The 15,368-nt window shown below is 35.3% G+C and overlaps 1 protein-coding gene across 4 annotated transcripts in view; it reads right to left on the bottom strand.

The window, feature by feature from the left end:
- Window positions 1–15,368, bottom strand: part of LOC127067866 (guanine nucleotide-binding protein G(s) subunit alpha) — a 27,802-nt gene that overhangs the window by 9,864 nt on the left and 2,570 nt on the right. For all 4 annotated transcript variants that reach the window (XR_007782773.1, XR_007782774.1, XR_007782777.1 and 1 more), the window contains exons 3-9: window positions 14,579–14,633; window positions 11,157–11,276; window positions 6,614–6,711; window positions 1,314–1,368; window positions 1,046–1,119; window positions 341–520; window positions 23–227 (exon numbers count right to left, since the gene is read on the bottom strand). Coding sequence is in view for 1 of the 4 variants with exons in the window: in XM_051003247.1 (XP_050859204.1) it covers window positions 23–227; window positions 341–520; window positions 1,046–1,119; window positions 1,314–1,368; window positions 6,614–6,711; window positions 11,157–11,276; window positions 14,579–14,633 (787 nt within the window). In the remaining 3 variants the exon portion in view is untranslated. The remainder of the gene's footprint in view (window positions 1–22; window positions 228–340; window positions 521–1,045; window positions 1,120–1,313; window positions 1,369–6,613; window positions 6,712–11,156; window positions 11,277–14,578; window positions 14,634–15,368) is intronic.

Genomic DNA, 15,368 nt, shown 5'->3' with positions numbered 1-15,368 from the left:
TGAGCATTCCTTTCATACTTACGAGAAATTCATCTCTGATGAAGTACTTGGCCCTTAAGACGTCAGGCGGTTCTGAGGGATCTGTGACTACGCCAGGTTCGACTGGCGTTTGATAACGAGAGAACTCAGGAAAATAATCCTCCAATTTATGCTTTCCTGCCTTTATCTTCTCCGCCAAGAGATCTTGCTTATTTAGAAATAAAATCACGGAAATTGTGCGGAGCCATCTAAAAAGAATAAAAGTAGAAAGATGTAACGTCGAAAGAATTTTTTTCCGAATACTGATCGTAGCAAGTTGACCGATCAATTTTTCCTTTATAATGCATATCGTGTATCCTACCGATTGTTCCAAATACTTTTGAAGAGATCGAGGCTCTCCCGGAGTCTCAACTTCGTCGGGTCCTCCCTGAGTACCATATTATAACTACTACATGCTGTTACAAATATGATCGCCGTTACGTCATTGAAACATTGTATCCATTTTCTCCTTTCGTCTCGTTGTCCGCCAACGTCAAACATGCTGCAATAATGAGATCGTTAATAGTCACCTTAATCGTCGGTTCATATTTTAAGGATCATCATTCCTTTTTATTTTTCATTATAACCAACAGGACGATATTTTCTACTTCTCTAACAACGGTCTTAAGTCTTGAGAAAAAAGAAATCGATTCTCTTCGAGGGATAGCCGTTTTCTTTTGTCACTTTTCGCACGTATACATACCTAATAGCAAGCGCGCGCGCGATCATGAAGGAGACAAAACGGAGAGAAAGGGACTGAAAATCTGGAGCGTCGTAGATACAACCTGACACCGGCGAGTGAACGCAAAAAGGGAAAATATTATAAAGTTCCGAAGGCATTAGCGCGTGTAACGGATTTCGCTGTACGTTTAGCGTAACGTCGACATTGTATAAACGGCGCCGTCACTATACGATGCCGATGCTGCTTTGCGTTATATTTACCGTCAGCCGATGTTACTGCAATACGTCGGCTATATATAGTTAAACAACACTGGAGTAAAGCAAGGAGATATCGCGTAGAACTTACTGAAAGTTTACTTTGTCCACCTGAAACCGGGTTTCGAAGATACCGGACGTAAGGACTCGACACCTCAGGATATCCTAAAACAGGAGGAGAATAAAGAAAATTGGACGCTATACTTTGTTAGATAAAGATTAAATCTCATATTATGTTCGATTTGAAATTATTTGAGGAAAAAGAAGAAGAAAAAGAAGTGAAGAAAGATAAATGAAAACACACAACATACACAGCGTGTTAGCGTGTATTGGTGTGTTTATGTGCGTATATGTATTACCTGCTCCGTTGGCGTGTAGTCCGGTTGTTTTACAATAGCTACTTTGTCTAGAAAACTGAAACAAAAGAGAGAAAATGTTTTAACATCTAGTGTTATTTGCAAAACTAAAATTTATCAGAACTCGACATCAATCTGTTTGTACTTCTAACATATCAACAAATTCTTTATCATCGCGAACATCACTTGCTCGGGCATATCGTGATATGCTCGACCAAAATCAAGTTGAAGGGTTATTGATCCATACTGCTTTTCCGTGATGACAATCATTGGTAATCAACCACATCGTTATCCTGAGAGGCCACTTCGTAGGTACGTATGCGGTCAAATGACAATGCGGATATCTATATTTTACCTAGCGGAAATTGGTCAAACTCTTTGCGCAAACACTGTAGTCATCATCATAGAAGTTGGGAAGTCTTCACTACTTCTAATTTTATCAGAAAGATAAACACAAGTGAAGAAATCAACAACATAAAATCGTTATAAATATATCGAAACCCTTCTAATTTGATTGGATATGCGTCAAATATGTAGAATAATTCGAATTAATGCAGTGCCATATATTTACTTCATCTCTTTTATTACATTTGACACCCGCTGATTAAAGAAACGAAAATGAAAAGTTGAGGATCGATCTATTGCCGATATTTTGCTGCTATGTTCGACTATAAGCAACGAGTTGAAGACAAATAAAAGGAAAGAGAAAAAACAAAAAGGATCATCAAACGAAGGTGTAGAATCCGTGGCGTCATGGCAGCACACGTATGGCAAGGAAAAGAATGCTAAAAAATGTAAGGTAGTCGTTCATTGGAAAAGGGTGGAATTTAAGGGTATGAAGAAAGAGGAAGAAAGAATGCGCGTACACAGACACAAATACACATGTGCGCGCGCGCGTACGCTAAATCTCCATCTCTTTTGCCAACCCCCACCCTTCCTCTCTCTCATATCTTCCGTACCGAGGGACAGAGGGAGAGCACGAAGAGGGAAAATCGATCCTTAGTGGTGTCCTACCTAACCCCAACCCTTGCCCTGTCGGCCTCGTCGAGCATGCACATACGCCTATTTGGTATCCACTTTTCAATCCAGGTCATGGGTCACTGCCATCGCTGCCCGTCATCAATCGTACATACGAACTTAGCTTCCATATACTCCCTCTTCCATATACACAAGCAAACATTAATACGAAACACTTCGTCCCTGATATTGCCTTTATAAGGATTTCTATCGTTCTATATATGTGTGTGTGCCATACGAAAATATGGCAGAGAATTAAGATAACACGATGCTGCTCCACCATTATCACGAAGGGATAATTTGTTGCAAATATTTCTTTGCTCGTAAAGTATTTTATGAATAATATTTTATCATAGATCAATTTCACTTGAGATAATTACAGAGGCTAATCTAATGCGATTTTAATAATAGATCTTTATAATGGAAGATATAAAGATGAATTGTTTTGAACAAATTATTGTTTCTAATCTCTCTCCCTTCCTTTCTACAACGACGATGCCATTTTCCTCTCTTTCAAACGCTAACCTAAGAGAGAAAGGGGAAGGGAGAGGGGTGGGGGAAGGGGCGGGGGAAGGGGCGGGGGGAGAGAGAGAGAGAGCTCTGTGATCCTCTTTATAGAAGGGGTTTCATTCTAAACGCTTTTCGGTGTCTTTTGAAGCTTTGACGTTATTTGTACCGATCGAATAACTTTGAATACATATACACTCCACACTGTGTATCTACCTACGTGCAAGCATCATATAGACTCGCGAAACAGGTATCTTTACCACGCCATGTACCACAAGCTTCTCTAATCGGTCCATGAATACTTTACGGAGAAACATGAACAGTGAATCTTTCGTATACGATAATTCCGTAAATATAGCACGAGTTGAAGCGTCCTTTTATTGATGTCAAAAATTTTAAACGTTGGATATTGATAAGAGAAAATTTATCAGTGATTTCATTTTATACAAATTGGAGAATTTCAAATTTGGAATAGATTTGAAATTGAAAACAACTTTTAGGGATTCGTCCAGTTCATTTATTATACAAAGTGTTCTAATTAAAATACTCTACGCACTGTGCATTCTTCCTTCAAAAAATTTTCTATTATTCGTGATAATCCTTGCAATTCTAATCGTTGTCCGTTAGACTTTTCAGACCAATACGAAAAAAAAATAAGAACAAATATGCAGAAGAGGGTAATTAAATGTACGTAGATGTTCATAAATGTATTACTTTCTAACTCTTTCCTTTCTTGTTGGTTTAGCGTGATTTTTCAATCCTTTCTAGTTGGAAAGCTGACATGGAAAGTAGACTTAAGAAGAAGATACCGTGAAACAAATTCGTAAAAAAAAATAAATCATTAGTAGGTATTGACGCGCTTTGAGAGAAATAAGGTCGTTGATTTCTTGAGAATCGAAAGAATTAGCAGGCCAAGACTGTGACAAAAGGATTCTCTCGTTATCACAGAGTATTAGAACAGCAACGACCTTCAGGTAAATCGTAACATTGTTTTTTCGCGAATAGTGCATGTTCCGAAGTGGCTATTTACTAGCAGCTTCTCTTTGCGAGGAAGAGAGATAGGTAGAGAGAAAAGAGCAATAAACACGGTTGCTATCCTCGATTCGTATCCAGGTCGTTAAAGCGAGCACGAGCTTGACACAAATGCAACCATCTTTGCACATATGCTATAGATTCTCTATAGAGTCCTATTTTCTTGTTTCTTCGCAAAGCAAGTGTTTTGATTGAGATTTCTAATATCGAGAAAGATCTTAAAATTGAAAAGATCAAGAACAATTATTAAAACGTAAACTCCAAATGAAAGATTGAACGTGTTCCGATAACGAATATTCTTTTGAGAGAAAAGATAAATTATGTATTACACGCAATCATTGGTCGTGCGAATTATAGCGTTTAGGTATAGCGCGCGCGCGTGGGAGAGAGAGAGAGAGAGAGAGAGAGAGAGAGAGAGAGAAAGAGAGAGAGCTACATGTAGTAATGACGCATTAATGTGCTTTTTTCTTTTCTGTTCTTACTTTAACGTCGTAAAATACCTATAAAAATATATATTATTTAACAATCGATAATAATCAGGTTCGAGAGATACCTAAATAGTTGTCGTTGTTATTTGTTTCATCGTTGGACGTACACGTTCGTTACAACAATTGCGAGAAGGAACGAGAAGAATCTTTAGAGAAGAAGATGAATTGATTTCACAAATTGGGAAATGAGGAAAATATCATTGCGCGGGGATAATTGCAGGCAATAAATATGATCGAAAGTCTGAAAGTGTGCGCTCTTTCTTCATCCAGAAACATTCCTCCGATATATCTCAAGCAGCGCTTCCTAAAAATACGATTCGCTATTTATAACGAGCCGTTCCTCGCGATATGAGAGGATAGAAACTGAAAAAGAAGACCACTGACAGTCATATGACTTTTAACTTTCAGATTTGTAGACTTCTCTGCAGTATTTATATGCAGAGGAAACAGCGTACAACTTCGTTTCGACGTGTCAAAAAGAATAATGTATAGATTAAGACAGAACTATAACTACCGTTACATAAAGGTAATAATTTCAAAGAAAATGATACTTTTCCGTATATGCATATGCCTACACTTAGACGTATATTCACCTCTCTCAATGTACGCATATCTCGAATATGATTTCAAAGATAGTAGGTAATATCGTAGCGTAAATCGTGAAGAGAGCTCGTGGAGTTTTAGCCAAATATAGTCTGCATTCTCTAACTATATACATGTGTTTGATGTTTGGTTAGGCGTAAAACGAAATCACATGCGCCGACTTGTTAATAGTATCAGTCTTCATTTACGCAGGAGATTTACGCTTTTTCCCTCGTTGTGCGTATACGGTAGATATACGGTGCAACAACCTTCTGTCTCAGAAGAACGATTCTTTAACGATTTTTAAACTCGACGAATTTTACTTAACGAATTTTACTTATTTATTTATATTAAAATAAAAGTCACATACGACATAACTGTACATAGCGACAATGAATTTTACCTTCGAAAAAGTTCGATGTTGATTGTGAGCAGGTTCGCTGAGAACCCTAGATAAGCCAGTGGCCCCTATTAAAGCGATTACCTCGTTAAAGCATTGTCTCCATTGGTATTAGATCGGTGTTACAAGCCTATATATATGCGCGTACCCCGCCCTACGTATTGTACGCGACGTAATTTTTTGTAAAAATTTATATCCTCCTGAAAAGAATTTAAATCCAACAGTAAAGAAACAAAAAAAGCGTTAAATAAAACACATTGAGTCGAACTAAAGTACTGATATTGATCCTGTAAATTGTTACTGAAGTTTATAATAATTTACATTAAAACAATTCAATATCGCTCTCGTGCGCGCAATATCGCAAATATATTATCTTGTTTATAATAATGGACCGACTGAAACGATACGAGTATTTGCTACTGAAACATCCTAACACTGTGAGAATCGTACAAGTTCAATATTTTTTTAATAATAATTTATATATGTATGTGTATAATGGAAGTAAGAACGATATAGACATTTGCTGGATCATTCATTGAAGTTTTTCAGCATTTGGGTTGCGTTTTGTCGTATGTTATTTCTGTCTTATTTTGCCGCGTTTTATTCGTGCAAGTTCTCGAGTTTCTTGAGTTTTTGAGGGAGATGAAATTTGGACGTTCACTTCCGTCACTTTTGTCGCTTCTATTTTCACGATACTTTTTCGGCATTTATTCGACACATCATTGAAAAGAATCTATCGAAAGATTTTTCTTCGAATTTTCCCGAAAAAGAAAGATGGAGAGAGGAGAGAGCGGAGGGGAGGGGAGAGAGAGAGCAAGAGATGATGAGAGAGGGTAGAAGAAGAGGGAGAAGAGAGAAAAAGCAAGAGGTGATGACAGAGGGTAGAAGAAGAGGGAGAAGAGTGGGAGAGAGAGAGAGAGAGAGAACAAGAGGTGAAGAGGGAGAAGAAGAGAGAGAGAGAGAAGATGATATCTTACACAGTACTTCTATTATCAACTCGTGAACGTTATCGTTCGGGCTTCTTATCGTAATCGTGATATCACCGTGTGGGGCAGATTACAAAAATTGTACTCCGGATAAAGGACGATTCTAATACGATGAAGATAAGGAATAATTTATCCTTTCTCATCCTTCACCAATTTTTAGAAAAAAGAGGAGAATGAAAGAAAAAAAAAGAAGAGAGAGAGAGAGAGAGGAAAAAGAGGAAGCATGGTATCCACGTTTTTCTCTGAACGTTTCTCGTTGACGAGTAAACAATCGCATTAAACGTGACTCACTATTTGGCGCAGTCGATGAGCTGATACTCGTTACTCCTCTCGAAGCTTTGCTGAACACCTCGATCTTTCCATAATGTTTCGACGATTTCATAGAACTCCTGAAAAGCAGGAAATGATATATCATTAATAAAAGAATAAAAAAGAGAAAAATGTCAGGCGTAATACTCTCTTGTGAATCAGAGAAAGTGGCAAGTCTACATAGCAATGGCGTAAGAGCATTTAGAAACTAGAGGTCTTCATCGAACGAAATTAAATTTACAGGGTCGATAACAACGCAAAGAATTTGGGATAAAAACAATTCGATGTTTATTTATATTATTTTTATTACAATCCTTTATTATAGCGACTTCTCTGAATCATCGTTGGCCGAGTTATTGCTGAAAGGTTATCCTACCTATTTTTCTTCCTACTTTCTAAATCATTCTGCTATCTATCTCTGTCTCGAAAATAATAAAAGAACAATTCGATGTCTAACCATCGAATTTTCTCTCTAATAAGAAATGAACTCGTTCAGCGCATCTCGAAGATGCAATAGTATTATAAAAACAAACACGTACGATAATATGCGAGGAACTAAAAATAAATATATATTTGTCGAAATACCGAAATGATTCATACATACCTACTTTTCACCATACGCGACTAATAATGAAAGAAAGAAATAGAGAGAGAGAGAGAGAGAGAGAGAGAGAGAATGAGCTTTGGAACTAACTGTCCTATGAGTCTCGTCATTTATCGTTGAGCCACGTAGCATCTCATGTCGCTAATGAGATATGTCGGGCTTAAGAATTTAGAATTAATTATTCTCTTGAATGTCTGAAGGCGGTTTTCAAGAGAAGACAGACGTTGGCACGGCTTTGCGCAACGACTCGTTACTAGTACCAAAATGCACTAAGATATGATGAAAAGTTACTTTTGTTCGTAATTGGATTGGACGCAAAAAATCTAAAGTATCGTCAGATATATATTTATTAGATTTATTCATTGCCTATTATTAATTAATATCGATCAAATGTTATTATTGAATAATCACTAATGCAAAGTATCAATAGAAAAATCGACAAGAACGAAAAAAATAAATCATTAAGTTACGTGCGGCAGGACACCAAAGTGTGCAATAAATCACTTTCATGCCTTTTATTCTGGCTCTTCATACGTATTTACCTACGTATCATAGAAATGAGAAGAAAAAGGAAGAGATCAATTAACGACTTTGACGATTCGGTTTAGATGATTTCATTTTCCTTCTTATTATGTTACAGGTTATTATGTTACAAATCTTAATTACGATACAGACTATTAAGATTACTCTTTGATTAGCAAGCAAACCAGTTCTGCATATGAATTACCTAAAAACTGGGAAAAGGGAAAATCAATTGGCGAGAAAGAAATATAAAAGCGAAAAGCAATAATTTGTCGTGCTTATCTTTAAATTCAGCATTTATTACTTGACGATTTCGACTGCCATATGTTATATTACTTTATGCAATAGATATGCGTTGGATATAGGAAGGTGCATTCGTGTGCGTCCATGCTCGTAGATCTCCAAATGTACGCCTGTATTCGCGTGTGTGTGTGTGTGTGTGTGTGTTGCGTCAGGATTGCGTGTCACCGTAGTACAAGTACGTTTTAAATCGACCTGCCATGAGAAATAGAGAGGGAGAAAGAGAGATTCGACTTGGATACTGCCAGAAATAAACTTCCGTATCCTTGGTAGGGCCTCTTCTAGATATTTGGAAGACCAGTTGACAGTGATAAATTAAGCGCACGAATCATCAGAGGCAAGGACGGGTAAAGGGAAAGCGCTGTTACATACATGATAAATTTAATTACGAGAATTGCGAGTATGTCCTCGGATTGTTCCTAGTGCGCTTGTGTTTACAACAATGTATGTATAACACGTGTTTCCAATATTCCGATCCAGTTTCATTGATTAAATCATTCTCTCTCTCATCGGCCGTCGACGATTTAATCGCATCAAAAAGAAAACTGAGGACACGAAGGCAAGTAAGTACTACTTCTACGAAAATTACTACCGCCTGTTGCTGCTCCTAAATGTACCATTGAAGATAACGCTATTATATCTTTAACATTTGAATGGATGCGCGTGTGGTTTAACTATTCTATTTTTAATAACGACCTAAGGAAAGTTGGTGAACGAAGACATTTCCGTTAAATAAACTTTTGCCAAGTCCAATAAGCTCACTGTCTTTTTAGAATTACTGTGTGTATATATACCTATTGCTTATACACTAACATACAACGTATAATATAAGTAAGCTATATACCAAGGCATAAGCGCGCATCATTTAAAAATTTATCTAAAATGCGGAAAAAGACAAATACGTTATTACAGAAGGTTATTTAATCCGTACGGATCGTTAGTTATTTCTTTATTTTGCTGGTGCTTTTCGGAGGCGATGATATTGAAGGTTGCATTTGTTGAATTAAAAATAAACAGTCATACCGGATCATCGTAAATACAATATACATACGTTAGGAAAGCTTCCAAAAATATAATCGGAATCAAATATAATTCATTTCTTTTTTGTTTTTATGTAAATAATTTCTGTAAACTTATGTAAAAAATTCTCTTTGAAAAAAAAAGAAAAAAAAAAGAAAGATCACCATCACCACTCCGTTACAGTGACTAGACGATGTGAACTTGATTGGACATTCCAAAAATTCATTTTGCGCGAATCCTACATCCTGATAGGCAACGCCCTACGACGACGACGGCATAAAAACATGATAATCGTAAAACACGCTGTCGGTGAGAAGATTTAATTCGATTAATCCGAGCATTTTGTTCACAATGGGGTCAGGACACATATATACATTGTACAACCATAAATAAGAGTGCATGGTAATGCACACATATATGCTCTCGTGTATACCTTTTTATAAATTTTATATAAATTACGTATCGTCATATACGAAATCGGCGGTCAAGCACTCATTTATAACTATGTATGTACAGATATATATATATATATATATATATATATATATGTATTCGAATACGTACCTTACATGTATAGGTAGGTATTACAGGTATGTGCCACAACTCGCAAAGTGAATGACGCAAAACATGCGAATTATTTTGTCGCGACTTTATTTTGAGAGACACGTCGCATCCTGAATTCGAATTCACGTTTGCTTTTAAATCCATAAAATGTATGCGAATTCTCTCTCTCTTTCTCTCTCTCTCTCTCTCTCTCTCTCTCTCTCTCTCTCTCTCTCTCTCTCTCTCTCTCTCTCTCTCTCTCTCTCTCTCTCTCTCTCTCTCTCTCTGTCTCTCTTAGACAAAAAGAAGAAAGAAAGAAAAAAGAATGCAAAAGATATTGATTTACCGCGAACCGGAAGTTTCCGTATCTCATGACTGAACGTTAATGCACAAAGAGACACACAAGAATAGACCCGTATTCTAACATCATCCTAATCGATCGTCCTTCCCATAAGAACCTATGTCCGTCGAGAAAGAGAGAGAGGACACGCGCGCGCGCGCACACTATATTCGAAAAAAGACGAATCTTTTTCATGCTTTCGGTCAAATATCATATAAATGAAATGTATCGTGAGTTGGTAGGTGACACACGTGGGCTTTAATACACGTTTTTCCAAAGAAGCGCGAAACACTTGTCCTGAATACGAAATGACCAAACGAGCTAAATAAGCGCCCTCATAATACGTTTTTCGATAACTACTTAATCGATTCTAAACTAATCCCACCTATAAACTAATTTTATCATTGGCCTGATGCTTTTCTATAGATTCAACTGTCTAAAGTTCGCAAGTAACGCATCTAAGTAACGCAAGTTCAATGTAATAAAACCAGCGTACAAGATATTATTTTTGGACAGATTATGTGGTCTTATTATAAGTTTATGAAATAACGACTATTACAAATGAATAATTTTTTTCTGAAATATCACTAAATAATTTTTGTGTGGTACTCCAGTATATTTTCTATTTTTATTAATATTTTTATTACTTATATATGTTAATTATCTTATTAAGTGTAGAAAACATGGATACATGAAAAATTACATTTTTAAAGTAACATCGCAAATGCAATGCTAAATGAAACGTATCTAAAAAAAATCGTAGCTTTTGAAGAATTTTTGGCGAGATATTTGTTGGTCCATTTAGAAGCGCATAGATGTGTCTTACGTCTAACATAAGAGAACGTAAACGACGTCGAATATTATATGCAAGTACGCGTGTAGAATATAGTGTAGCATATGCTAATGTGGTATCGTATACGAGTCATCACATGTGTGTTGCTGTGTAAACACCGTAAACATTAATCATGCCACGTAGTAGTTCTCAACGACTCCATACGTTCATTATCATACACAAGCACGCGCACACGTATATCTGTATATGGTCAAAAATGTTCGAGAGAGTTTGTTATCAAGCTCAGATATCGTGTCTAGCACGTGATTTCCGTTTCGTTCGATGACATCGAGAAAATCTTTCTTCCTCTTTCTCATCATTAAGAACGCTAATTGTCAATTAAATTTTTCATTAACTCACTCACCGCGGGATAATCAAAGTCCGGGGATGACGAGACGTCCAGGATATAGTCGACTCTACTCTGATTTGCAGGATCCTCCAACGTCACGGGCGGCGTTAACGTGCTCATAGCACTGGTTATCGTCTGGAAAAGTAAAAAAAGACGGAAACATCAGCCTTGTTGATTTCGTCTTCTAATCCCTCAAACCTCACTGGAATAAATGGAAAAAAGATGCTTGTTAATGTAGTTATGGTAAATGATCTAATTTGATTCAAATCATATAAAAACATATCAAATCATATAAAAACAGGTTTGTTAGTTTGAATAGGACATAAATTAATATCATCGGTTATTCCGATCACGGCAAAATTTTGATGATAATTCAAGACGATGTAAGTTACTCGTGTCATTAAGACTACAGATTTCCTTTCTCTTCGAAATAGAGATCGTCAGCTCAACTCGCGTGTAATTAATGGAAGGTAAAAATAGAGAGAAAAACGAAGCTAAAAGACTAATACGAAACGATTACATGTAATTTTAAGCTTTTCTCTCTCCCTCTTTTTCATTTTTCTATTTATAATTGAACGTAAGTAATAAAATAAAAATATTTAATATATAAACGACTGACAAAATAAGATTCCTCGAAGAAGGAAACCTCGTGGAAAGTACACTAGATGAGGTAGTCGTATTTGTCCAGCGAATTACTCCTAATATTAGCAGTGAGCAACGTATAGTCTTTTAACTCGTCTTCGACAAATACATTTTGAAGTTGGCATGTCACCTACATGTACAATCTCGCCCACGATAAACGACATACACAACGATGCGTTCGTATTTAAGGACGTATATGTCACTTTTGAGCAAAAGAAAACACTTTCTTACTTCTTTTTCTTTTCTTTCTTTCTTTTTTTTTTTTTTTGGACAAATTTATATCGTTTATAAGGTTAAACCTTTCTCTATATAATAGAATGCACTTTAAACGTTAAATTAAAAATGTTTTCAATCAGAAATAATGAAAAATGGTGGAAAAAGGAGCATTGGCGTAAACATATGTAAAAATGCAGTATCACGATAATCTCTATGGCAATCAACTAGGGTATGCGTGTGTGTAAAACAAAGAAGCACAATTTAATCTTAAAGCATAAGAGTAAAATATGTGTTTCTTTCAAGCCGGATCAATTAAAATCTTACGTCTATATAAAATAGTGAAATTTTATATTTTTTTATGCTTTTAAGGGAGAAGTTGCTATTATCCTTCCAAAAAAAAGAATCTCAAGAGGATTCCTTAAATTTAATGAAAATAATACTCTGTAAATTTGAAATCAACCGGTTTGACAGGTTCTAGGAAACATTGTAAATATCGATTTCGAAGTTTTCAAATTTACTATTTCGAGAAAAACGCATTTGAAATTGTGTCTATAATTATATAAAACAATTTGGTACGTATTATACAATAATTATATAAAATACTATAAAATGAATTGCATTTATAAGCAGGTAACAATTATTTTTGAATACTTATAATGAATCATCGATTTCAGAATCATATAATAAATCTTCAATAGTCGAAATGAAAGCCTCTTTTGCAGCGTTTTGAGCGTCTTCTAGGACGTTAAACCCATAAGCGGGCGAACCAATTTGGCACCCTAACGTTTACACTAATTGTAAAATTGATGACACGTCTTCATTAAGAGGACCGATACCAACGTTCAGTGGAATTTCTATCATCTTTAGTATTCAGTTGATATTTTTTGGAATGGAAATTCACAGGAGACAATGCAAACTTGCAGTAAGTATGTATTGTGAAGTAAATCCACCAAGCAAATTCTCAAAAAATGATCTTACTTTCTTCAAAACGTTTTTGAAACTTCATAGTCGTTCTTAATATTGTTTAATTGACCTTGAGCATTTTCGCGCTACTAACCGCATCATAATTCTAGACCGTGTAAATAGTAATGATATAAATCTTCATTCATGGAACTATAATGCTAAAGAGTTGATTAAAGTTACATCTTCTCCTATTTTATTAGAGGATTTTTTGCGATTTATTATACATGAGTTTTTATGCTCTGCTGTCCATTCCCCATGAAGAACAGTTCTTTTCAATGTTTCCAATACTCGCAAATTTTACATGTACATATTGACATATAATTGCTGCATAATTGCAATAAAATAAAATGGTTCACAATGAAGAAGAAAAATTGGGGGATGGTCGTTCGATTTGAAAGTATTACCTGAGCGACACCAATTACACTATTACTACTATCGCTGTAACTTTGCTATTTTTTCCTTTTTTTTTTTAATTCGTACATGAATTTTTAACTGAATATTCTTGAAACTAGATTCTTTTAAAAAGTATCAGAAAAAGAAATTTATCCTTTTTTGGCCAAAAAGAATATACCCTTAAAGAAAATCCAAATTTTATTACGAGCACAAGATTAATACGCCACTATTTGCATTTTTCAACATTTCCATTCGATATGTACCAAATTAATTAGGAATTGATAATCACATCAATATTTTATATAAGCTCTAACTGTATTTATCTCTACACTATTAATACTATATCCGCAAGCACGTAATGATATTTATGTATATTTGCTTGATATACGAAAGTGGAAGCAAGGTTACGTTTGACTATATACATCTAACTACGGAGGCGAAAGACAATTAATGATAAAATGTTATGCGTTCGTTCGAGAATATTGCATCACATAACGTTAATACAGGATCAAAAGTCCCTAAGTAATTTTAAAAATCAGTTACTTTTTTCGAGACTTTTAGGCTAATTTTTTCAAATTGTAGAACTATAAACTTAAAAACTTGTACTCTACCGTGTATAACGACAATGATATTTGATAGATAAATTCATGCCTCACGTATCTATGCTTCGAGATGTCTGATGATAAGGAAAAAGAAACCTGTTGCTCCGAATGGCCCACTAAAATGGTATTACGTATACTTTGCCATTCGAAAGAATTGACGTACGCAATGCTCATTATCTTAGATATATTCCAAAATACAAAATATCATAATTCTAAAATTAGGATAAACATCGCTGATTAACGTGTCAATACTTCCCGCAATGCGATTAAACCGATCGAGAGTATGAGCGATGCGGCACATAAGGACGAGTACTTTTCGCAATTAATGAGAGCTGAATAGTAAAAATTGATAGATTGATAGATTTCGTTAGTAAATTATATGTCTGGTCGTTGCAAATTAATACGAATGAATATTTTTTTTTTTTTTAACGCGTAATAATAATATTTATATAGATTTTTATACCATTTTAATCAGTCTTAATAATATTATTAATTTTATAACGACTGTACGCTCTGCAAGATACGGAATGTATGTCCAATGTCGAGTTTAAAAGCAGAAAAAAAATCGGATTGTAAAAGATTGAGAGAAATGCGAAAAAAATCGAATGAATAGGTTCTTACCAGTATCGCGTCCCTGATATTCTTCTTTATGTCTTCGATTTTCTGCCGCTTCTCTCTGGGCAAAAATAAAGGAAATGGATTATGAAACAACGGTTAAAATATCAAAATATCAGAGGATAATATTAGAAAAAATATATTCAAATTAAAGTAGCAAACGGTCGTCATTAAGATACTCCATAGTTTTATCATGCGCGTTCTTTGACATATATACGGAAACATAATGACGATAGTTGCGATTTAACACAGCAATCTACTTTGCTCTGCTTATTTTGCTGTAAGCACAAGCTAACAAAATTCTAATATACATCTCTCTCTTTCTCTATTTCAAGGATATTTTCACGGTATAAATGCTTCTTACCAATTTCATGCTAATTCTCTTCTTTTACTCAAAAACGCAATTTGATATATTTCACCGTTATATTACAGCACGTTTCGTCGCGATTTTTTTTTTTTTTTCGTTGTACGAGATTTAATACGATACAATGTATATCGTACGTGTATACATACATGAATACATGTATAATGTTCATCAAAGAACTCTTTGCAACGTGATAAACCATCGGGAAAGGCGAATAACGAACAAATTTTGTCTTTGATTAATACGAAAGATAAAGTTATAATTCCTACGGCGGTCGATCACTTAATGTTGTTAAAAAAGAAAAAGAAGAAAAAAAGAAAAGCAATGAGGCGCCTTTCAGACACAACGTTATCAGTTCCCCAAGTCAGACAGAATTTACGACACACACGAGGCGGCCCGTTTGTTTGCACGTCGTTTTCATCCTATCTAGTT

The sequence above is a fragment of the Vespula vulgaris genome, chromosome 1 (assembly GCF_905475345.1).
Source record: "Vespula vulgaris chromosome 1, iyVesVulg1.1, whole genome shotgun sequence".
In the NCBI taxonomy this organism is placed as follows: domain Eukaryota; kingdom Metazoa; phylum Arthropoda; class Insecta; order Hymenoptera; family Vespidae; genus Vespula; species Vespula vulgaris.
Note: the sequence above shows the minus strand (reverse complement) of the source record. Positions and strands in the feature narration are given on the sequence as shown.